Raw genomic sequence first — 26,083 nt, forward strand, 5'->3', positions numbered from 1 at the left:
TTCTTCGTCTAGCAGTCCAAAATAATATTAATTAAAAAAAAAAGTTTTTTAAAGAAATCTTAAGGCGGAGTAAGAAACTTTTTTGTTGCGCGAAAATGTCGAGACTCACATGAAAAACTCTGGAGATGAAGGGTTGTTGTCACTGCTGGATCCATTTTCTCTGAAGCCGTTGCTGATGAGCTTCTCGTACTTTTCTTTGTATGCGTCCCTCTCCCGGACCAGCCTGGAGATCTCCTGCTTTAGGTGCTCGACCTGCTGCAGGAGTTGCGTCTTCTCGCCCTCCAGGACGTGCCGCTGCTGGACGCGCTTGAACCGGCAGGACTGAGCGTAGCCTCTGTTCTTTAGGGTCCTCCTCTTCTGTTTCAGTCTGATCACTTCTTCCTTGCTGACCCCTCGTAGTTGTCGGTTGAGCTCCCGCACGGACATGGTCACCAGCTGCTCGTCTGAAAACCGCTCATCCAGGCGCATGTGTGGGTGATTTGTCCCTGAGGTGCCGTTGGACTGGGCGCTGGGCGCTTGGTGGTGGCTGCTGTGGTGGTGATGATGGTGGTGGTGGTGCTGCGCTCCGTTCTGAGCGGCTGCTGCAGCGATGACTGCTGACACCACCGCCGCGGCGGAGCCCATCTCCTCGCCGGCCATGGTGCCCCCTGCTCCGGCCGCGCCTGCAAACTGCTGGCCCCGGGCGTAGCCATCGAAGGACTGGAGCTGGTGACTGCTGCTGATCAGCGCCTCGACTGCGTCTTCGGGGCTGAAGCCCAGCGCCTCTGGATTCAGCTGCTGTTGGTAACCGGACATCCAGTAGAAATCCTCAATGTGTGTCTTCTGCTCGCTCCCAGAGCCCGGACTGGGCGCCGAGAAGCTTGGAGAAGGGGGCACCGAGCTGCAAGGCGTGCTCATCGGGGTGGAAGATAAGGATCCCCCGGCGATAAGGCGACTGCACTGGCTGATGTTGCGATCGGGCTCCACCGGCTCCTTTTTCACTTCAAACTTCATCAGATCGAAGTCATTAACATATTCCATGGCCAGGGGACTGGTGGGCAGGTCGGAGTTGCTCATTGCCAGCTCTGATGCCATCCTCTTGCTGCCGACAGTCCTCCAAATGGGGTGAAGAGCAGCTGTCAAACTGGGCTGATTGGGAAGAACGTGAGCCAGTTTGATTTTTGAGCGTCTTGTCTCAAAAGTGAAAATAAAAAAATAAAAAACAACTACAAAAAAAAAAAAAAAAAAAAGCCCTCGAGCTTTTCAGCGTCGCTCCTGCAGCCACGGACTTGCAGACGCTAGAGAGTTTTTCTTTGCAGAGTCTATCGCACAGACACAGCAGTGCTGCGCACGCGAGCAGCGGAGTCCTTTTACAGCATGTGAAACACGGCGGGTTTGGATTTCAAACATTTAGCGCTTTACGGCTTCTTCGGGAATACATTACGCAAGCGGAGAGGGGCGCGCTTCGAGGTTCGGGGACTGGAGTGCAAACCGCGCGCCGCTGCACAGGCTGCGAGCTGCTGGGACCAGTTTTTTGAGGGATCACAGAGCAGATGAGTTTAAGAGCGCTGAAGCCGCCTGACGTCAGGCTGGAAATGGAAAATTGACTAGGACCAAGAGCCAATAGGGTCGCACACTTCGAGAGCTAATTACCATATCAGTGCCCTGAAGAAACAAAACTTTCCTCAACTGTCAGAAGCCACCAGCTGGCTGTCAGCTGGGACGCAGCCTCTGCTGGCGCAGACAACGCAGTGCTGAGCTTTTTCTTTGAATATTTCCTCATCCAATGGGTACAAATCATAGATAGATATAGATAGATAGATAGATAGATAGATAGATAGATAGATAGATAGATAGATAGATAGATAGATAGATAGATAGATAGATAGATAGATAGATAGATAGATAGATAGATAGATAGATAGATAGATAGATAGATAGATAGATAGATAGATAGATAGATAGATAGATAGATAGATAGATAGATAAAACTTATGTTTTTATGTAATTCTTACTTTACAGTTTATTGCTGTTAAAAATGTTTTTATGTAATTCTTACTTTACAGTTTATTGCTGTTAAAAAAGTACAAATTTTTCTGACATGACTTTTGTTGCTCATATTTTTCAGGCTCGATTTTGAGAAAAAGAAAAAAGAAAAGAAAAAAAGAATGCAAAGGAACAGTGTAAATCAAGTTGCTGCACAAAATAAGTGACCAAAATCTAAAAAGTGGGTCTTAGTGATTGTGCTTAGCTCCGCTCTATAGAGTAAAACTCAATACTGCCACCTTTTGGTCACAAAAAAAAAAAAAACTCTGATTAAGAGTCCACGAGTTTAATGGACACATCTGTAAAGCGTGTGGCAATCTTTTATTTTCTTAGGGATGCACGCACAGTCAGAGTTGTTTGTATATCTCAAAAACAAGTTACCCTGTGGGCTTCAATCACATTGTGCGGAAAAGTTATACCCCTTTACTGTGGAAGATGTTATGTCAGAGGAAGTGCACTCCAGTGAACCCAGAGGTTAGCAGAGTTATTATGTACAAGAGTCATAAAATTCACTTTATCTAAGCTGTAGCCCAGGCATTGCTTTAGGAGCCATATAACCCTCTCTAGTACATTGCACTTTATCTCAGTTCAGAGGTCTTCTACTATTAATTGACTTGTGTATGACAGTATCACGAGGCTGTCTGGATTTTGCTGCTTCTCATATCACTGTGTGTTCTGTCCTCCTGTTTGGTTTCAATGTGAACCCACTAACATTTTTTTTACACATTTAAAAGTTTCTTTTCTTAGTAACAAAGTAACAACCAGAGCTTGTGATTGAAAATCGATCTTTAAATATTTTCAGGCAGCAAAATCAAAGTGACATTTTTTTCCCCCAACCATCCTACAACTAAAATATAATTTGTGTAACTACTGTTTAAAGCTACTGAGCCCTCCAGGTGCTAGTGGTTAAAAAAATAAAAAATCTCATAAACCGTGCGCACAGATTTATCAATTGTGCTTGTACTTTTGCGCTATTGTGCGAGTCCACACATTGCATGTGCATGTCACTGAGCAGAGCAGCTGGACTTATAGCTTTGTGTTTGCAGGCAGGGGAGGGTGCTTTGTTACATATGCGCAACGGAGGAGGTTTCGGACCGCAGTCTGAAGTTTAGTTTGTCCATCCATCTGTCCGTCCGTTGGTCCTCCATCCATCCATTTATCCATTCATTTGTTTTCTTCTGCTCATCCGGGACCAGGTCATGGGGGATGCTGTCTAAGCAAAGATACCCAGTCTTCCCTCACCCCGGGCACCTCTGGGAGGACATAGGCTTTCCCAGGCCAACTGAGAGACGTAGTCTCTCCAGTGTGTCCTGGGTCTTCCCCGGGGCCTCCACCCAGTGGGACATGCCCGGGGCACCTCTCTAGGAAGGTGTACAGAAGTCATCTGAATATGAAGCAACTCATTTTTATAATTTCAGAGTACTAGCAAACTAAAGGCTCTGGACTTGGGCCCTTCTTGAATTAAACAGGGGCGCTGCCATATTGAATAACTAGTGCAACCATCTATGGGATAAAGCAAAACCCATGCAAGAGAGGCCCAAGTCCAGGAATTTTGCATTTAATGCATTTTAAATGTCAAGCATAGTCAATACATTACAACTGACCTGGGACTTTTTTGCACATAATCAGATAGCTTTTCCCCTGAAGACCATAGAACATATAATATCTCTATTTTGAAAAATTATGGACTTGGGCCCCTTTTGAACTAACCGATTCAATTGTAATATGTTATTGAATCACTCTGATGTAACAAGCACTTTTTAAAATGTAAATCTCAAACAGGACTGAAAGACAGTGGGTATACCTACAAACTGTCAGAAACCTAGGACCTGTTTAGTTAAAAAACGTTTAAAAAAGGTTAATTTGTTTAAAAACTGCATATGTCTTAATTCATGTCTCATTTCATGATGTGGGACTTTATTCTTACATGCGTAAGACCACCCTAAAAAAACAATAATTCAATAAAGATGCAACTAAAATTAGTTTTCCAGTTATGTTCAGAAGCACATTTTCATATGCTTTTGGGGAGTAGCCTACTTTCCAGGACATGCTTTTTTGCAATTAACTGTAACACAATAGTCACTGTGGACCACAAAGGAGATTTGCAGAGTAAAAGTTAGGATTGAAACTCACTTGAAACTTATTGTTAAGTTTGACGTAGTTTTTTAAACCTAAAGGAACACCTTGCACTATATAAAGACAATACTGTAGTGCCCTAACTAAAATGTTCCAAAGTTACAGTGGAAGTGAGGGTTTGGTGGAAGGAAATGTGAAACAAGCACTACATTAGAACAGACAGATGACATCTATCAGACATGGAAATTCTTTCACTTTAAATAGGCCCCCAAATATTATAAAATGCAGAAACCAGAACTCTAATGTATGCTGTGGTATTCGTATATATTGTTTGCTTTGTGTTTTTTTCTGGCATCATGACAACGGGGGCTAACACAGAAGGGCTGGAATGTTTGCGCTATATTTGAAAGGATTTACTTTTTTTTCTATCAATACTAAAGACAAGACATACATTTTTGAGAAGGCAAATAATCAGAGGACACACTACATGAAAGAGCCTTCTCAATAGGGCAAAACTTTGTAAAAAGAGGAGCTGCACAGAGAATCTGTCCAAAATGTAATGGATCTTTTAGTATAAAATTTAACTAATCACCAAAATTGAAATATAACATATTATTGCTGTCGTCAAATTGAGTCCTTCTTTCTCAATCATTCTCTGCTGAAGGTCAAAACTGATGTATTCTGCTTAAACGGATTTACTGCAACTGAAAAAGAGAAAATGATGTTTGAGAGGATGAGAAAATTTGAAGCAGTTCCAGTTAAAACAAATGCAATCTTTCATTTTCTGTTTAATTTCCCCCCACAAAACGTCTCTCTATAACAATTACAGTATAGTACTTATTTTCTGTGCTATCATGGGTTTGTTGTTAAATCCTGAACTTGCACTTAAGTTATATCTTAACAGTAATGCCCAGCACATCGATGTTCAGCTGAGACAGACTTTGTGTGAAATGCCTGCAGGCAAGCTGAGTACCATTTACTCGCACAAGTGAGCTAAAAACAGAAACTAATTGTGGAGGAATAGTGGAAAAAGCTAAATTTTTCAGAGAAATTACTCCTCTGAGGACCTCACCTTCACTGATGGAACTGCTTTTCTGGTGACAGCAGGGGGTTATAACAAAAATTGACCAAGATATAAACATTTGATTGCAATTCAAATCAATTAAAAGCCATTCAGAGAAAAACAGACTTGAGACATTGGACTTGAATAAGCTTTTTTTTATCTTGGTCACAAACAGGTGAACAAATATTTTTGAGGAACACAGAGAAAGAGTAGATGAGCACTTTATGTAAAGCTAATTGATTTGAAAAACGAAACCTAGTTACAGAAGAATGGAAATCCTGTGTTAAATAATTCCAAGGAAATTTGGATGAACATCATGGAAGAAAATGTATTCAAGGTCATTTCTCAAGCCTTTTAGAGCTGAACATCTTACAAAACTCAAAAATTGTTGAAGGTAGGATCTTAGGCCACTGAATTAAAATATTTATATAAAAGGTAAAGAAAAAATATTGGCAGCCATGGGTGTCAGAAAATCATCCTGCTAATCAAACAAAAACAACTCTTGAAAAGTCAGAAAGAGAGACTTTTTTTTAATTTGATGTGCATTGAAATCTAAAACTAACATGGACGGCTGCTCCGAAATTGGTAAGTTTTTCTTGTTTTAGGATAAATGTTCACATTATGCAATAATCCAAGTAGAAACGCACAAGCTATAAAATGGTCCCACCCACTTCTCCACAGAAGCTGTTGTAAAAACCTGTAAAACAGGTGCTAAAATAGCTGCTCACTGCAGATTGAGAATTTGATGGAATTTCAGTCATCCGATTAAGCTTAATGAGGTGGAGGTTCATTGCTGTATGTTCTACATTTGATTTAATAAAGAGTTGATTAAGGGACAATCTAATCTCAAACACATATAACCCCTTTTTGACTCAAAAGTTTTGTCGAGTTAGGGATTTTTTTCTGTCTGACATTTCATTTCTTCAGTGTATTTAGCATTAGCAGATCAACTGAAACAGTTTACCCTTTCCATAATAAAGACTTTCTTCGAGGAAAAGACTGACGTAAACTGGCCAGCCAGTTTTGATTTCATTTGTGGCTTTCTTTGCTATGGTGCTGACAAATACTCATTTTTTTTCCTGTCAAAAGCCTATAATCACAGTCTGTCTCTCTTCCTCTGTCTCTAAGTCCATGATCTCATATGTGTGCATGTATTTAGATTTTGTGGGCAAACCATTTGATGATAGGTTAAATCAGACATGTCCATCCCACCAAAGGAAATAGAAGATGACCCTGATGGTAAATCAGCTATTCTTCTGTAAAAGTACACCTTATCTCACATTTGTGCAGCATTCAATATTTGCTTTTCTGTCTGTATTTCACTGTGAGTGTCCAATTAGTTGCATACGGTAATTTTATGTCAGCAGCTACTTAGTTTCATCATTAAACTGCAATTCTGTAGCATATCATTTTAAATGTTCTAATTTATACATTTTGAAAGATTAAATATTTGTTTTAAAAATACATCAAGTTAGCAGACATGTGGTCTTTGTTTCCACTTTACTGAATCCTGCACTAAAGTGGTAAATTCATACATGTGGTTGCATAATTAATGTAACTCATTGCATGTGGAAAAACTCTAACAAAACCCTATTGTTTCTATTTCTATTCTGTTGCTTTGTCATCTGTTTAGGTTTACCTGTTTAAGGAAGGCACAGCAGTGGCCCGTTCCCTGGGGTATGACTGCAACAGAGCCAGACTAATACACAAACCAAGGGTGAGTTCATTAGTCATGACAGAAGAAAAAGGCGGACCTAATTTAGCTGCTTTTGTGCCTTTGAAATTATTGATGATGCAGAGCTCAGAGATCTACATGGAGAGAGACCGGGCAGCTGTGAAGATATGGTGATACCGGAAGGAAAAGCAGTTCAGCATTACTTATAAAGATTCAAAGCGTCAATATTTCATTTAGAAGGTCAGTGCAGAGTTTGAGACTTTCTTTAGGACATTTGCGACCAGTGGCAGTGCATAGGCAGACAGTGGAGGTGCAATGTCACTCATTTGTTTGTTTGAGCATAGCTGTTTAAACATCATTCCCATCATAGACGAATGATGTCTTTGAGCCACAAGTTTTCCTGAAGTGGGCAAATAGGAGGGACAAACTGAACTGACAATAGAAGTCGCTTTGTGAGGGTATATTAGAGCTGAAGATGATCAAATGTCAATTAAAAGGCCGTAGAACTTTCACTCCCCTGAGAAAAGTTTTCACACATAATATAAATACTAGTAAAGGACAAGAAAGAGTTTGGAACCAAGCTGTAAGTATGTTGAGCTTCTGTTGTGAATGTGTCTATTTTAACCTTGAACTAGTAGATACTATTCTGCAAATGTAACAAGTCCTTCAGCGGGTAAATTAATCTTGTCTCAGTTTATTTCTTTCTGTCTTAAAACATCTTGGCAGAAAGACACTGCAATGTCCTTGTTTGAGCGACAGAAATATTTTTGAATCCATGAAAACCATGTCAACTTGAAACATAAATTTTTCAGAATGCTAACTCTGTTGGACATAGCTTTACAGCACTTATCACAGTACATTTTAGGGGATATGGGGCTCATCTAAACTTTGATGGGGACTGGGCCTCCTGAAAATGTGTGTCTAATGCTACATTCACTCCGGGCTAGCCAATGCGTGTTCAAGCAACCACTTCTAAAGAAAAGTCCTTGTAAATGCAGGTCTATATGGATTTTGGGCTTCTGTGTTCAAAACTCTTGCATTTGTGCATTGCTACAGAAATTTTCAAGTGTTTTTTTCTGGCTCTACGTACACATCCAGCGGCTATTGAACGCGCGTTGAAAGTTAAACCAGATGACCAATATCGAATTTGGTAGTGCCCGGAATCATATAACGCCAAATCTTTTATGTATTTGAATAGAGCTGTTAAAAAAAAAAAGCCCGGAGCAAGCGTTGCGAGATTTGCACTGCTTTGGTGTTTCGCACCGAGTTTTTTTTTTCCAATTGTTGGTGTGCTAGTATCAGACAGCGACAGTACAAAGTGTGAACACCGTATGCTTTTAAGAATGCCTGTTAAGCACTTTCTTGGACGTGCATCACATGTTCGGTGTGAAAGCAGCATTACTTTGCTTTGAAGTGTATCTTGATACTGTTTACAAATAGTCTAAATGTAGACAACCTTTCAAATCAAAGAGTGGAAAAATATTTAAAGCACTGAAGAAAGATACCATAGCATCATGCATTTCTAGAAGAACTGAAAGAAACACAAAAAAAAACATAGCCCACGGTAGAAAGATCAAAAGAAAGATGGAAGCTGTCTTGTGAGCAGAAATGGAGTAGTGAGAAGGTTGAAATACCACGGTCAGTTAAGGCTTTGGATAAGGCTTTATTCTAAATGGCCAATATTTTTGGTAGAACTACCCCCAAATGATTAGGGTTGTAACTGTGTGACATTTTCAGGTGAATGGTCAGCTCTGTATAGTGAAATGTAACATAAAAAAATACTGTCCTGCAGGCTAACTTCATCAAAATAGTTTTATATGACTCCTGTTATTCATGTGAAACCATTGGCCTCATTTTAAGATCAGTGGAGGTTTTATAATGTCTTGACGTGTTAGAACTGATGGTGTGCTTTCTTTCTCACATGACTGTTGTTTTATAAAGGCAGGAAGGTGATTTTGCGCAGTAATGTTTCAGCAGAATATTGCATAATTATATGTTATTTGTCAGGATGAGAGCTTCACAGTGGCAGGTCTAGGGTTCTTTTTAAGCAGCAAACTTTGCAGACACATGATGGTATTAGTTTGAAAATACCTTTTTCTGCACCTGAATCCAGACCACAGTCCAAAAAAACATGCCGTCTAAGGTTGGTGGAAAACAATGAAACCCAAAGCCTGTGCTTGTTCTGACAAATCATTAAACACCTCAAATGAGCAATAAACTGTATCAGTAAACATGATTATCTTTTAGAGGATTGTAATATTTTTGGATTGGATGAAACAGCCTTGCATTGGAGAGCAGACAACCGAGTGAAGAGATCAGAGGTCAGTGGGTTTTTCTTTTTGTTTTTTTCTTGTTCTTCTTTGAGTCTTCTAGGAGATATTGGTGAGCGTGGTGTTTGTATTGGCCACTTTGTCCCAGACAAGACTTGATAAGCCTTTTTAATCAGTGTCTTTGCATTCCCCCCCCTTTTTTTTCTTTTTTTTTTCTTTTTTTTTGAGGTACCATTTGCTGTTTACACACTGACAATCTGAAATATTTGACACCTATAAACATCATTTTATTCTATGGGGGAATGCAAGTTTGGACTATTGCAGTTAACTCCCAAAATAAAAAAGACAGGAACACAACCTTTACTTTTCAGCTATCCTAATGTGAAGGGATAATGCTACCCTGGGGCAGCGCAACTTCATCAGCATCCCTGTAAGAATAGCAAAGCAAGAATATCAATTTTCACCCTACCAACAGAATGTGGGCGCAGCCATGAAATAATTACCTTAATCCATTAGTCAAAAGACGTGTGGGGCTAAGGAGGGTGCAAGCGGGGACGCAGAAGACAAAACAAGGTCAGACACAGAGCACATCTGTAGTCTGATGTGCAATTTGGATGGTCTCTCTGACACTGCTGGAAAATATTTAGTAGCTTACAGCCAGCAGGCTTCATGCGAGCTCCGGCATATGACCCCGAGCTAGTATAAGTCTTCTGCCTGATGGCAAAGAACCAACAGTAAACCAGTGAATGTATTACTGTGTTGTGAACAGCAGGGTCACACGTTTTCTAGACAGTCCCGGCGTCAGAAGGGCAGTCGTTTTTAGAGTTCATGTCACGCTCCACACCAAACCACTGTTTCTCCATGTAATGTTGGTGCTGTGTGGTCTGCTAATGGACGCTTTTATTGTTCACCCCACACAGAGTAATCGAAGAAGACTAGTCAATATTCCACAAGACTTGGCAGACTAGTTTGCATATTAGCCATAATTACATTCACATGAATATAATTTATTGGTTAACTGTCATGTGTAAGGTTAGTGTGTATTGCAAGTAACTGATATAATAACTGCTGGATGACTTTTCATGTTATCTCCAGCGTGGTTTCACACAACGTAAACTGTCATGTTTAATTGTGTGTGTGTATGATTTTTTTTCCTTATCTGTGTTTAAGTTATAACATGGCTGACTGTGAAAACGAGTGGCAAAACAATCATGATGAAGTTTTTTTGTCATGGATTTTTTTCTAAGGATATCGCTTTTATATGTCAGAACTGCTGCAGGCTTACTGTAAAATATTTATTTTGAGTTTAAACTTGTGAACACATGGAACACAGAGACCGTCTCTGTGTTTACTGGGTTAGTCACCTCCTCCACAACTTTCCTCAGAGTTGCTTTCCCCTTGAGCTACTGTAGTCTGGAACTAACTGTTACAATAAAGTACAGTTTTCAGAATAACAGAGTGTGAGAAAACTAAAGCTGATGGAGACAACCGGTGGCTATTAATGACGTCATCAAGCGATAGTAACGTCCAGATTTGGAGACACTATTTTTTTCAATATCTCACTACTTGTTTTGTTTTTTAATCTGTTAATTTGAGTCTCTCTCTTTGCATCAAATGCTTTACCACTTAATGTTTCTTTCCTATTTCTTGGGCGAGAACAACTTCTTTTTTTCTACACTATGAGTCAAATGAATAAGAACCCCAAGAAAGCAACGATCTAAAAGGAATTACCTCTAAAAACTATCAGCATTGTCGCCTTGCTTTCTGGTTGAAACAGACTTTGCTCGGTCCAAGGCTGAAACTTTGGTCCCATTGGGAGCTCTTCACAGGAGGACTTTTGAGCAATATCTGTTAGAAGGGTAACCAGGGCGGAGAGAAAAAATACAGAACATTTTGAAACAATGAATGTTTCCATTTAAAATCACATTGGAAGCCTTTATTAGTGTAATCTTGCTCTACTTAGTGTGAAGTGATGCGTGTGTAGTAATTTTTTAAAATAAGAGTCATGCATGCATGCTTATTATGCTGAGTGACAATTTCCTGCCAGTTCAACCACTTCAGACTTATACACTGGTGTTTAAAGTACCTTGTTTAGCAGAGTTAAACACATCAGTAACCACAAGTTACTGATATGAATTTAATTGTTAAAACATAGCATTACAACCCTAATAGCGATAGATTGAAGTGTTTGATACATTTATGTAAAAAAAAACAAAGAAATATATGCAATTTTACAACATTATTTACTTTGAAAAATGTGTGCTTTTTGAATTGTTAAATAAAGTAAAAAGAGTTGAATGGAATAGGTGACAATTTTGGATCACTGACTGCATACGAGAACTGGGCCGTTTCAGTGTGAGGTCATTCATTTAATGGCTTACTTCCAGCTCCAACCAAATGAAGTAAATTCAGTCGACAATTTTTTTGTGATATGGACTTTACCATTTTGAGTCAAACGACATCAGTGGTCTGAGTCAACATGTCTATGGCAACAACTAACACCAATCAGGAGTGAGCTTGTTGGAAGTCCACACATCTTCCCCTGAAAGCAAGCTTAGGACAATCTGTCAATCAAACATTTTGAAAGTTGGACGTAGAAGGCTGGCAGGCACCACATGCTTTTATTGAGGCATATTTAGTCCCTTTATAACTTGAACAACTTGCAATAAAGATAATATAAATATATCTTGAAAAAAGGGTTGGCAAGGACAGGTCAATAATAGGTAATAGACCAAAAATGATTATTCTGACAAAAATATTGACCTAGAAATACCTGTTTATTTCTCAATAGAAGTCTATGGGATTTTGGCTTCTTGGAGCCAGCAGGTGAACTACTTCCTGTTTGGAAAGTGAGGGGGGAGCAACCCTAAGATTTTTCTTTCAACCTGGGTTCACTTACAAACAATAATCAGGATTTTATAATATAACTTTTTTGCTTTCATTATGTTATATAAAAACAATAATGTATGTATCCAGTTACTTTTTTTTCACACAGATTACCACAAAAAAAGGATTTATAAGGTTGGGGGAAGTCTGGTTGCTGTTCATCCTTAATTTTTTCTCTTATTTTCACCGTCATTATGAAAAGTGTATAGAAATCCACAAGCAAAAATAATGACTCTCTCCTCCTGAGGCCCTGGGGCATGCGTGGTCACACACATGCACACAGGGATACATGTCTGCTCAAGCCCATAGCTTAATGGGAGATATTTTGACCTTTCTGTATTCACCCCCAGAGAATATTGATGATCCTCTTTTAAAAATAACTTCAGATTGTACGATCATTAAATGATTTACAGTAATTTCACCAATGCAAAATTATTGCATTTATTACGTTAGACTGTAGGACTTGGCTATCCCAGTAATACGGTGGTCTTTTCAGAACACGATGAGACAATAAAATGTCTTTGTTCACAATTGATTAAATTAATTAAATTTCCAAAGTGGACTTGTAGCTTTTATAAGGAATTGTCCAACTACGGCAGAAAGTCACAAAGAAGAGAAGAGAAAAATCTTTTTTGAACTTTTATTCTTTTCACAACTCTGAGCTTGAATTTCAGCTGTCTTTAATCAAAGGATTTCCGTTGACATTTCAACATTTTATCACATGCGATTTAAAACCTTTATAATAAAAATTAATATCCCAATGAAACGTGTGTGGATGAATTTTGTCTTCTCTCAGAATGTTTCTGTCACCCATGTCCAATTAGTAATAATCCAACACACTGAATCAACTAATCACAGGTTCTATCAAAATCGTTCTGATAACAGAAACACTAAGACTGCAAGGTAATAGAACAAGTTGAATCATCTGATCATTTTTCACATGTAGTTTTGCATGATCTGCTTCACTGTTTTCAATAATATTAGTTCCTTTGTCTGAAGGCTGCAGTCTGGATTCCTTCCTAATTTCAATATCTACTCAATTGTTCTGCTGCTAAGCAGGTTAAAATGTCATCTGACTGACTCTGAGCACGGCCCTTCAAACGCTCCCAGCGGGTGAAGTGCTTTATGTTCATTTGAGCTCTGCGTCAAACAGACGACATTAAAACCCACCAGAAGCCCAAATTAAAATGATTGAAATGAGCTCATTTGAGAAACATTTAATTGCCAATAGAGCATAATTGAATGTTTCTCTGAAGTGCTGAGTGATTCCTGATGAAATGAGAAAGAGTGAGAAAATACTGACTAGGCTGAGCACTGAGGCCAATAATCAGACCAATTCAGGGACTCCATAACTAATAATAAATAACCAAAAAAATTAGAGACACCTGATAGATAAAGGAATGGGTACAACTACTAGAACTGCATTTTACCCAAATGGGTAACATATTTCTGTTTTTTTTTCCCTGCAGAGATTTAAACATAACACTGTTGGTAACAAGAAAGTAACAGGAAAAGAAGAATACAAGTGTTGTACATGCAAAACTGCTTTTCATTACCTTTAGAAATCTTGAAACTGTAACACTTTCACCCACACTGCACAGTTAAGGAATTCAATTTATCATTGACTATCAAATTCATGTTTCTTTAAATGATTTTAAAGAAATCAGAAGTAAGTGCTTGAACATCTGTCTGGACATTAGTACAGCTACTAAGTAGCTTTTTTAACATAAGACCAACAATTTCATGGTAAAAGTCATTTTTTAGCTTTTGCTGAGATGAAGTAAAGAAAAAGAAATATTAATTTAGCCTTTTTGTGTCTAATCCACTGGCTGTGAACTTTCTTTCCTCTTATTATTTGTCCAAATCTGCTAAAATCCCTTTGGGGTACAAGAAGCAGTATATATATATATATATATATATATATATATATATATATATATATATATATATATATATATATATATATATATATATATATATATATATATATATATATATATATATATATATATATATATATATATATATATATATATATATATATATATATATATATATATATATATATATATATATATATAGTATATTTGTTGAATATATAAAGTACACCTGCAAGATTTTACAATTGCAAAGAAAATCTGTCCCATTTGTTTTCTGGGGGATAAAATACAAAACAACTTTTGTGTCAGATTTTGAACTTTTGAAAGCATTTAAACCATGGGTCTCCTTTGGTGGAGCTCTGTTTATATGATCAAATGATATTTTCACATTATTGTTTGATGGTTAAGACAGTAATCAAGGTGGATAATTTTTAATTGTCAGCATTTTTCTAAGCAACTTCGAGATAAAGAAATATGCGCAGCAAATCATTTTGCTAGTAAGATAAAATTAAGACATTGTTTTTGATTACTTAGTATAGAAGTGAAGATGGATTTATTTTTGTTTAAAACATCCTGAAAGTCAGCACTGCTGCCACAGGAGCTGGAGTCTGGCCAGCTATTGATCCACGTAGCTTGTCCTACTCCATCCAGAGCAAAAGATGAAATAGGGGACTTAAGAGTGTGTCACACTCAGCTGCAGCGTATTAGCTGCAGTTTGATTCATCTTAGTAAATATAATGCTGTGGCCACCAACAACTCAATAAGTGACCATAACAAGGATGTTGAGCTTTGAAGCTAGACACTGATTAATGCCTCGGAGGGTTCAAAGGCAAACACCTTACTGGAATTATTTATGAGTGTAAAAGGCAAGCAGCTATGTGGTCACTGTAAAAAGGGGATTTCTTGGTTGTATTTATATTTAAGTGCCTAATACATAAACTACAGGAAGTATTCAAATGGGAGGATGTGAGTGCATGGATCCAGTCTTACCGTAAACACAACCCAAATTGTGCACCATTATTCCATACGTATATACAACAAAACTGAGCTTGATTCTCAAGATGTCTGTCACATGTTTGCAAATTTGAACCACTCAGACGAGTCGGCTTAATGTCTCACTGTGTTCTGGATTTGCTTCCCATGAACATTATAGGAGCTAAATTGGCTAATAAAAGCTCATAAAGTAAATTGGAGTTTGTGACTCCGGAGCTCGGGCATTGGAGTGCACACAGACAATGACGCCCAGTACTTCGAGCACATCCTCTAACCTAGGCAGACATTCCAGTCAGCAAGCATGGCACCGGGTCCACCAATCCAGACCAAAACACCTACTTGCAAAGACAATGGCACCAGTGTTTAAATACAACAGCAACTGTCATCCCTCTGTCTCTCATTTCCCCTCTGCTTCCAGTCCAGTCTTCTTATCAATCCTAACTCTCTCATTAGGAGACTCCACAGACATTACATGTTCTCACATTAGTATTTCTGTAGCAGCAAATTGAGCTGAAAAATCACAGATATGACCGTTGTTGGCATCTTCTATGTTTCTACATCTCTATTTTTGTGACTTTTTTGATTGCTTTGAGGTTTATATAAAATACAAAACACATATTTTGATTAACAACTGCTCTTCATGCAAATCTTGGGATTTTCTACGGTAATGCATAAAAAGATTTCAGGAAAACCATGAAACAATGCTGCAAGTCATTATTTGAATGAATAGACTTTTCTGCTTATACAAGCACACCCACCTTTCCATTCAGACACATTCTCGTTATTTTACCAGTTTCTTCAGGCACATATAGCAATAAATAAATAAATAAGTCCATGCATTTCACATGCGCAGCCATTATACACACCGCATAATTATGTGATAATGGCCCACACTGCAATTTTGTGTGCAAAATCTGGTTTGTAATTTAGTTCGAGAGCTAATATCCCCAGATGCAATGGAAATAGCACGTGTCCTACTGAAGAGTTGAGAGGAAAAAAAACCACACAACTGATTTTAAGGGATTATGCTTTATTTAACCCTAACACACACAACAAGTCAATTACACAACTGAGTTAGGGGCAATGATGTTGAAATATTGAGCCTGGTCTGCTCCCTTTTCAGCCGGCTGTGTCTAAGCTTCTCCAATCCATACTGGTCGATGTGTAAAACGGTTTGGTAGGAACTCGGCATCAAACGCAGGTCAAAAATGCAATAAAGCAAACATAGATCCCACTCTTTAGTTGCATTGCATCACAAACAAATGGAAGAAATCATGTTCGCCGCAAGAGTACTTGTCGGTGGCTGATTTTCAAACCATCTGCAGCAAAGGAAGCTTACTGCTGGGTCGTGGATGAACCCGGTCTTGTGCAACGCTGCTTCAAAAAGAACATTTGTTCACCATCTGTGAATGCTGCTCCCACTCCATGTAAAGCTGAAGTGAGGACGTGGTGCGGCTCGATCCTTTTTTTAAACAATCCTGCAGTGCAGAGCGAACTGCGGATTTGCTTTGCACATTGGTTTGGGATTGCCAACTTTCTATAGTAAAAATAAAGTCACTGGATACATTAACCTCTCTCTCTTACCCTCTCTGTCTTTCTGGCTGGAAGGTTGTGTTTTCATAACAACTATGTGTTTCCTGTTGCAGCCCATTCTGCTGACTGCTGCTGGCTGTTTAAGACATTAGTGTAGGCTGAAAATATTGTAGCAGTCCTTCAAGATGCATGTTCATGAAGAGGTTCATCAACAAACATCAACTACATAAAATAAATATGTAGATCATTCAGTTATGTCTTATATGCATATAAATAAATGTAGTAATGTTTTAAAGGAAAATATTAATGTAAAAATATTAATGAGCATATTTTATTTAAACCCAAATAAAAAAGAACTACATATTTGTTTATTTATTTATTTTTAGAATATGACTTTTTTTAAAAAAATATACAAAATAAAATTGTAAAGCCAACAGGGACGTTTTCATCGTCTAATGTACACATTTTGGCCTGACTGAGATCAACTAAGACTATAGAAAGAAATAATGCAAAAAAGCTTTATTTATGCTTAATATTGCCATGGGATTCACAGCTTTAATTCTGTAAAATTGCTTATCTCTCTTCTGTTTCTTCATTTTTTTTGCTGAAGCAGGTATAGGACCTGAGGTTTACCTTGGTTTTGAGAAATCTGACACTGTTAAGCTACATAATGACAGCTTACTGAAAACCAAGAAAAAGCTTTGCCTAAAACAACCTAAAACAGTTTTTTCTGATCTTCATGTTTGCAAAGGATGGTGTCATCCCCATCCAGAAATTCCACTGTCAGCACTATTGGAGCATGGATTGAATGACACATGTTTTTGAAGTTTTGTCTACTGGATTGTACACATCTGACAACAATTGTATTTGCTGATATGGGTTAACAGTGTAAACAACTAAAGTTCCTTCAAGCTTATATGTAAGTGATTGATGTATTATTCAATTTTTCGAAAAATGCGTGTGTCTTTAAGAAATATTTAAAATTCTTAGACTGTAAAATTTGCAATTTCAAGATGATTCATTGATAAAAACAACTCTTCTGTTGACGTTTCTTAAAAAACTACCCCGATAAAAATGTTTTTTTTAGGTGTTTTTAACATCTATATAAAAAATGTTAAGATCATGAGTACATTTCTGAGTTTTTATTTATTCTTTTTTTTAAATAAAACTTACTGTGAATCAAGAGCAGACAAAAAAAATTCAATTGGAAAAAGCTTGTAGGTGTGATGTAGAACCTACAACAGCAAGACACATGCTTCTTTCTCCATTCTGATGCATCCAGTTGTAAACAACTAAATCCATGTATGTCTTTTGTTTTCCTCGTCTGAGCTGGTATGTGGGTGAAAATTGTATGGCTGGATAGCTCTAATATTGTTTGTCACTTTTGTTGCACCAGTAATGTTTGGTTGAGAGTGTAAATGCCTGTAAGCTAGCAGGAGAAGGAGTAAACAGATGGATGACGGGATGTAGGGGGAAGGCTTACTCCGCACTCCGCAAATTTCTAATTAACTACTGCCTCTCTATAGAAAATATGTCTTAAAAAATGACAGGCTTTTGATTTAAGGTAAACATGACATAATCATGATAAAAGATAACAGGGAACGCTTTTACAATAGATTAAAGTATAGCTGGAGTGGGCCTTGAAGGGATATATTAGCAGTTGTAGTGTGCTTTTCTTTAAGTCTAAGTCTTTACCGTCCAGCAAATCTTTTCGGGGGGCTTTTATGACCCTACAGACCTTAACACAAGAGACACAGTGTTCCAAAGGAGTTAAAAAGTCCTTGCAGGGATTGGAAGTGGTAGAAGAATCACAGTGTGTGGTGAAGCTTCAGTGTCTCTGTGTGTAAGAAGAATAGATTTATTTGCTTCTGTGAGGATTACCAAAAGGGTAATGAGGTTTCATGGTTTGATGCTCACCACATGCCCCAAGTCAATGGACTGCTGGACTTGCTTGGCATCACTCCTTTTTTTCACAGTACTACATTTAACCAAGAGTAGGAGCAGATGCCGTCATATTCAGAGTCCCAAAAAGACCTTGGTAAAAAAAAAAAAATGTTTCCTATCTAGCACAACTTGTACCTTTTTCATTTATATTTACAGTTATTTGGTACCACATGTGCTTGGTGCTAAGCCCATATTGGAGAGGCTGCCATCCTGAAGGATAATCAACTAGGTCTCCAGTCTAAGTTGATGTTTTTTTTTTTTTTTCAGAGATGAGAAGGCAGAAGTAGCAGGGCAGTTTACAAAACTGTTTGGTTTATTTTTTCCACGAGTCTCTATGTTTTATTTTTTTTTTTGCTTTTTTGTCTTAAAGCTTTAAAAGACGGACATGATCAGAAAGGTCCTGTTCTTGAAACCCATAATATGCACTAGCCCTTATATAATGGAAAGTGTAAAAATGTATTCTGTGATAATTGTTATGTGAACAGTTTCTGCTTTTACCTGCTTACGTTTGTTTAAACAAAAAAAACAAAATTTAGTGTTATTGGAAACATTTGTCAAAAAAAGAATAAAAATGAGAAAAAAAGAAGTCTCCTTGATAAGATAAATGAAATATTACCCACAGACACCAACGGGATTAATGCGATTTAATGAAATTAATTAATTAACCCTGGATTAATTGATGAAATGATCTGAAGAGCTGTGATAATAGATAGTGGCCTGCCTTTAGTGGCTATTTTGTCTACAAGTAGTTCATAAAAATTAAACTCAGTTGGAAACTAATTTATGGCATATTTTTAACATAGGCCTTGGGTATTTTCTTGAAAAGTGTGTTTGAGAGACCAAAGCTGCATTTTATAAATGGATCAAGTAAAAACATTAGCAATTATCATGGATTTATAATGATGAAGTATAAAAAATAGAAACTTAAAAAAAAATCCATGTAGCTAACCATTTATTCCCTCAATTAATGATTATGCAATGAAGCTCAGAAAACCTTTTGTCTGTTTTAGGACACTTAAGGTTATCTAATAAGGTTGTGCTCCAACTTAATATAAACATAAGTTTTTACTATCTGTTGTGTTAAACGTACTCCAACTCACTGTTGACTAGTTCTTTCAATCCTGCAGCTTTGGAAACACATTATAAGTCGCTCTCAAGGGCAGCTTTAGGTTTTGCACTTTATCACCTCTAAAAGTGAATCTGACTGAATGATGTCACTGACACTGAGCACAATTACAGGACCTAAACTGAACTCATTTGACACAACATACTTAACATCTCAAGCTTTTGGGGATTTAACTTCTGAACTATCAGACAACTCAAACTCATTCACTTTCCATTTAGCTTAACATTTTCTCATGAAACAGCATTTTTCTGTCTTAGTTTTAGAATGCAGACTGGCCTTTGAGCAGTGGGAGTGTAGGAAGTTCTCAGAGGTCAGGTTAAATTAGTTAAGATCTTCATTCTTCCATAGGTAATTTCCTCTGACCTAGCACCAACTCATTCACAAACCAAAGAGACGCTCACCCCTAAAATTACAGGTGGTTTAAATACTAATCAAGCATACCATCTCCTCCTTCCTGGAGAGAGGTTTACTTTTCCTGCAATCTACAATTGATATAAAAAGGCTAAATTCTTCATTCTAAATTCCTTAATGAATTCTAAAATCAAATTCATCTTTATTACTCTAATTTAAAATATCAAGTAGAAACATTAAAACAACAAATACAATGACTTCCCCCTTCAAGTCACACCTTAATCTAATTATAATGAACACTACCATTCCTTTCTCCCAGGTAGCTACTAATTCATCTACAAACCACACATGGAAAATAAAATCATGCAAACCCCAATAAACCCTTTTTCAAACCTATAAAAAATGCCATTTATTCCTGTTTTAAATGTTACTTTTTAAATTGTTGTGTGCCCATGTACCACACCTATAACTTTAATAAGTAATGACGGAGCTCTTTGTTACACAGACACACCAGAAAAGTCTGTTGCTATGCTTGGAGTCATTCGAATTCAGACAATTTTTTTTTTACATTTTGTTTGCTTTGTGTTCTCAATAAACTTGTTTGCACTAAAATTTGTAAATGGAAACATGTGTGGCAATCACTTCACCCTCTGGCCAGAAATCAAAAGTGGGACAATACAGCGGCAAAAAAAAAAAAAAAGGTACCGCGATAGATTCAGGATGGAATTTCTGTGTTACAGTTACAATTTTCTTAAAATCCATTTGCACATGTAGAGCTACTGTTTGGAAGTCAGACTCAATTTGCTTTGCTTTGGTTGCTTCTATGCATTGTAACATGAGATAATGAAGCCTCATTCATTGGGCTTCAGGCCCTGTTATTTCCATGGAATAAACGCTTAGTCTTACTTCAACCATCTTATCAAGTTCATCAAAGCATGGGCATTAATTACCGTAAATTCCGGACTACAAAGCGCACCCGATTACAAGCCGCACCCACCCATATTCACGTGTTTGACTGCTTTTATACATACACAAGCCATCCCAGAGTGAGTGCAAATTATTAGCACATTGTGGGTGGTGTCAGTTTTGCCTATGGGTCACGTACTTGAGTGTATCGACATCTGTCAAACAGCATGGACCTATATTCTGTTCACAAGTCCCTCAGTTATGGTGTTTTTATTTCATTTTTTTTTTTACTTGTTGACAATCTAGGTATCTAACATAAAATTACAAACAGTAACCATATAATCAACATTACATCCCTCAGTTATAATGAGGAAATTTACATCCGCGATTCCACATTTCCCATGAGTCTTAGGGGCTAAAGGCGGGGCCAACGCCCGGCTCGCCATTCTGTTGTACGTGTTTAAGAATTAGCAAGTAGCAGCAGTGCATGGAGGGGTGAACGGGAAAAGCTCTCCTTCCGCTTGTGTCGCAGCAGCGTTATGGGAGTAACAGGACTGGTTAGAAAACACAACGGTAAAATAAAGCAGCGGCGACTGAAAAGCGTGCGCCTCAGCGCGATACGCGCGCCTCAGTGCGGCGCGTGCGTCAGAATTCAGAAGCCTCTGCACTCCGCGGACGCCTCTGCGCTCCGCTCCCGCCCCGCGCGCTCCTTGTCTCCCCTTCCTATCTACTCCGACACCTCTGGCCAGGGCAGCTTCAAGGAGGAGCACTTCGTCCCCATTGCGCCGGTGGATGGAGCAAATCGTTTCTGTGCAAAGCAATCGGACTTAATACTGTATGTTTTGTGTATGAGGGGCGGATGCGTTGTTACGTGTGGGAGCCATCAGACTGCCATCGGCCCCGCAGCTCAATCAGCAGGAGAAGATGTCTCCAGCTCACACGGAGGCTGTGAGTTTTTCAAAGCAAAATTCCGCTTTTACGGTTTCCTTAGAAACCGTAAATGGAGTGTACATTCACTCCATGCGCTGTTCTCTCCGTCACGCAGCAAACCGGCTTTTCCAAACCCGTTGGTGACGGTGGACTTTTTTACGCTGCTTTTAACGATTGCTTTTAACTTGAAAGCTTCATCATAATGTAGCGGCGATCACGTGCACGTTGGGTCTAATTGCCCCAAAGGATTCTGGGATGCGGCCGGGCATGCATGTTTCGTTTTGTTGAACCATGACTGAAGTGTCTAAGACCTGAAGTCAAGTCCATGCTGTTTGGCTGCTTAGAGGTGTGTTGAATAAAAGTGCCTCGTGCTTTGTGTTAGATAGAGAATTCAAACCATTCACTGAGTTCGAAAGTACGTACATGGCGGCCGCCAATCAAATCCATAAATTAGCTGCGTCACTGAATAAGCCGCAAGGCTGTAAGCGCAGGAAAAAAGTAGCGGCTTGTAGTCCGGAAATTACGGTAGTCTTTTTCTTTGCTAGAATTTCCACTCTTGATTTATCAATTTAGTATATTTTGTAGGTTTGAGGAGTTTTTTTGTACTTTTACACAACACAATTACTAATCTTCTTTATATTTCTACTAGCTAATATGGAAAATACCACCCATTATTTGTTTTTTTTTTCTCTAGCAGCTGCTTTGCACTTTCACTTGCTCCATGCTGCAGGATCATTGCCCCTAGCTTTCTGTCTGACTTCCTCAGCTTTGTATTGCCCTTTATACCCAACTGTGGCCACTTTATGGTTTTAAAGGGCTGATAACATTTAAAGTTGGGCTGTATCAGGTCTATTTCAAAAATGAATCGCACTGGGTTCAGTTAAAAAAGGCCATCTCTTTAGAATGTGAGTGGATTCATGGTGGCACACTTGGTCCAGACTAAAGGGAAACTGAACTCTTGTCCATTTTAACCAAGCCAAATGACACGGGTATGGATATTTTGGTGGTATTATTATTATTAACTTCATCACCTTATCTGAAAAGTGGCTGACACATTTGGGTTATATTGAGCTATGAACTCTTGCAGGAGGTTACTGTTGTGCCTGAAGTGTTGAGCAGAGGAGCTATCAAAGTAGGAAGGAAAATAGGAGGTAGTTTAATGAGAGGTCAAAGGTCATTCTGGGTCAAGAAGCTTATTTGCTAAATACACTCAGAGACATCGTACTCGCTGACAGGATCAACCGTACGATCTAACAGAACGGGGGAGGGAGGAGCACTCATTTTTCTGAGGAGGAAAGTAAACAAAAACAATTTTGTGATGTTGCTGTTATTGTTTAGAAATATGCTGATTTTCTTGAATCAATGTCTCTTCCCCAGTTAATGCAACCGTCTTCAATACCAACAAGAATTTACTGTCTGGAGTGTAATTTGGAGAGGCTCCGTGAGGAAACAGCCTCCTCAGGGGGAATGACAATTAGTCCTTCAACAAACACTTCTGACCAGTCGCTTTAATTAAACTCCCTCCCCCATCACTCCCTTGTCCTTCTTCTCTCTGTCCTTTCATCTTGATTTTTTTTCTCTTTTCTTATATGGAAAAGAACTTGGATTTTAATCCAAGGCCATATGACACTCTAAAAATGTGTTGTGTATCTTAGTGAGCTCCTAACCAGCGGATTAGATGGATATTGGTTGGAGGGGTAGTTTGTGGAGTTAGCGCTAACAGGATTTACCATCTACTGAGTATATCAAAGTCAGAGTCCTTTGCTAAGCACTAAGCACTTAACAAATTAAAAACCAACCCACAGGTGGCCATTCTGCACTGTTGTGCCGATAGGCCATGATGCTAATTGCTTTGTAATTTTGTTACGATTGCCATAAAATTACACCCGTCAGTTAGAGTGAAGAAGGTCTAAAGCCCCATCTGACCAATTACTGTTGTGTGTTTTCTTCCGTCAGTTCTGCGCTTTCTGAATCGACTCGTGCAAAATTCATCTTTGTTTCTTTTCTGGATCAGCCTTTTCCGCCCCCCCCTTTTTAACACAGGAATATCTGTATTTAAAAATGATATTTCACTTATACACAGTACAACAAGCATGGAGATCAACTGTGAACTAACAAAAAAGTCTGTGTTACAAAATGTTCTGGTTTGTTCAGAAGATGGATAAGGAGACCTTGGTGCAAAAACACACCAAATAGAAAAGCCTAGAAAGTTTGGTGAGGCCCAGTAGCTCAAAAAACGTAACTGAAACCCCACAGGAAACAACTCAACTCATACTTGATGTGGGATCTCTTAAGTCTAGATGCAGTCTGTTTTGTGTGTACAAATGTGTATTTTTTCTTTAAAGTCTTGTGGTGAAACAGTGAGAGGAAGACAGGATGTGAGCCTGCATGCTCACACATTACATCCTGTGATGTTGGGGATCCCCACTCTTGTCTCTTACCTAAAGTGAACATCAGTTAAAAAATCTTCAATTTCCTGTGTATTTCGATGAGAGAAAGTAATTCTTGAGCAATAGTTGGTTTGCAAGAGCTTTTATTCCTGTAAGGTGCCTTTGAGCAACACACTGGGGTCAGATGAAGGGCTGCTATAGTAGAGCTTGCTTTGCATTTCCAAAGAACAAGTATAGGGACAAAACGCATGTTTTCTTTTCCTCAAAACTGAAAGATTTCACAATTAACTAGTTGTTTTTTATGGTTTGGTTTAGCATTTTCTTTTAACTTTGCTTGCAATGCTTTTTAATTTGTTTGGTTAACCTACTTGGAAAGCCATACCATCAGATTGATGGGCCAATGGAGGAGGGGAATGAGACATTTGAACTTGATGCTTTACTGGCACTTCAAGGTGTATCCTTCCTGGAAGAGACAAAATAATGGGGATAGAGAACAAAGAGATACTTCTAGATGAGACGGCACACCTGTAGCCGCAGATGAGCGAGTCGATTGGCATGGTCCGTGTAATAACTCCTTCTAAATTTCCCCGTGGGGCACAAACCAAGTCCAACAGCTTTTGCTAAAGAGGAGCAACTCATGAGCCATACAGATAAACAGACATACCACAGCTGGTATCAACAATTTCACAGATAGTGAGAAAAAATACAATTAATTGAGAAACTGCTTTGAAAACCAGTGTTCTCAGTTTCATCTTAGCAAGCACAATCCATCCACAAAGCAAAAGTTTCTCTATCACTTTTAAGAGTTGAGATTTTCATTTACTTCACTGTTTCAGGGCACAAGACCTCTGTGTGGCATAGAGTGCATGTCTGAATAGCAAGCCTTAAATAAACAAAAAGACCTCTGTGAAAAACCGTGCGTCTTCAGAAGGGAGGGACAGGAACAAAAAAAGACAAAATAATAAATGCATTTTTTTTAGTTCATACTGGTGTCACATCAAGGTCATTTGTCCAATTGTTGGAAAAAAAAGTGTTTTTATAAACGGTACACTTTGCAGTAAGACAAAAATAAAGAATACGATTAAAACTCTAAAACCCTTTATGAAGTCATATTTTTCAACAAGAAACATTATGATACATTGAATGAAGGTACCAAAAACTCTGTCAAGTAAGTAAAAAAAGATCTCACTGATAAGCTATAGTCACTGCAGTGGTAAAATGGCCTGCAGACAAAACCGTGTTGTGTTCGTTTGTTTGTTTTTTTCTTCCAAATTAGTGTAGTGTTCTCACTCCTGCTTTACTTGACAGTTTTCAGTATGATGAGCTGAGTGTTGTTTTCCATCAGAGCTGATTTAAATGAGTCACTATGCTCTTATCTTGCAAAACCATCAGATCAAAGACAGGTTAAGTCAAATGAAGATTAGTGAAGAGGTTTTTGTGATCAATCTTTTGTAAAATGCATGTTGTAATTCATGCATGTGCTAAGAGTGCTGCTACACAGATGTTCTGCAGTCTACATCTCTACATGCAGAGGCGTGCCCAAGGCTAAGACAACTGCCAGGACAGGAAATCTCTTTGTTAACCCTTTTTTTAGGGACATAGTGATAATAAACAATACCCAACAGTTTCCTAAAAGAAATACGCAGAGTAAATATAAACTAGATCTACAACGTGGAAGAAGTCACTTAACTTTACTCTCTATCCAAATACTTTAACGGAGCTGGGATTTAGTTTCAAACAAATATTGATGATGACAATTCAGGAAAATCCAAATGCTTCTTTGTTTTGCCTGTTGAAACTTTTTTCCAAACTATAAATGCATGACTATGATGCAAAACTGACATGCAAACAGAAGAGTGTTTGTTTCCTGAGTCTTGTGTAAAAGTTGGTATCGGTTGCAGAATTACCTCAAAAAATGGTTTTGAACCTTGAGGCTAAAAAGTTTTACAGTCATGTGACTTAACCACAAAAAAAGTGTCACATTTTTGGGGAGGTGGATGGTTTGCATGAAAGCAGAGGAAGAGGGTTGCATACC

At 38.3% G+C, this 26,083-nt stretch overlaps 1 protein-coding gene and 1 long non-coding RNA gene across 3 annotated transcripts in view; one reads left to right on the forward strand and one right to left on the reverse strand.

Moving 5' to 3' along the window:
* The window catches only part of mafa (MAF bZIP transcription factor a), a 77,796-nt gene extending 75,657 nt beyond the window's left edge, over positions 1 to 2,139 (reverse strand). For both annotated transcript variants that reach the window (XM_004067226.5, XM_011491926.4), the window contains exon 1: positions 110 to 2,139. In XM_004067226.5, the coding sequence (XP_004067274.1) occupies positions 110 to 1,074 (965 nt within the window). In that variant the 5' untranslated portion in view covers positions 1,075 to 2,139. The remainder of the gene's footprint in view (positions 1 to 109) is intronic.
* LOC110017724 (uncharacterized) overlaps positions 1 to 26,083 on the forward strand; it is a 227,204-nt gene that overhangs the window by 127,934 nt on the left and 73,187 nt on the right. The window contains exon 3 of the long non-coding RNA XR_013654867.1: positions 6,798 to 6,881. This is a non-coding gene — a long non-coding RNA (uncharacterized LOC110017724). The remainder of the gene's footprint in view (positions 1 to 6,797; positions 6,882 to 26,083) is intronic.

The sequence above is a fragment of the Oryzias latipes genome, chromosome 3 (assembly GCF_053564925.1).
Source record: "Oryzias latipes strain Hd-rR chromosome 3, Olatipes_Hd-rR_3.1".
NCBI lineage: Eukaryota > Metazoa > Chordata > Actinopteri > Beloniformes > Adrianichthyidae > Oryzias > Oryzias latipes.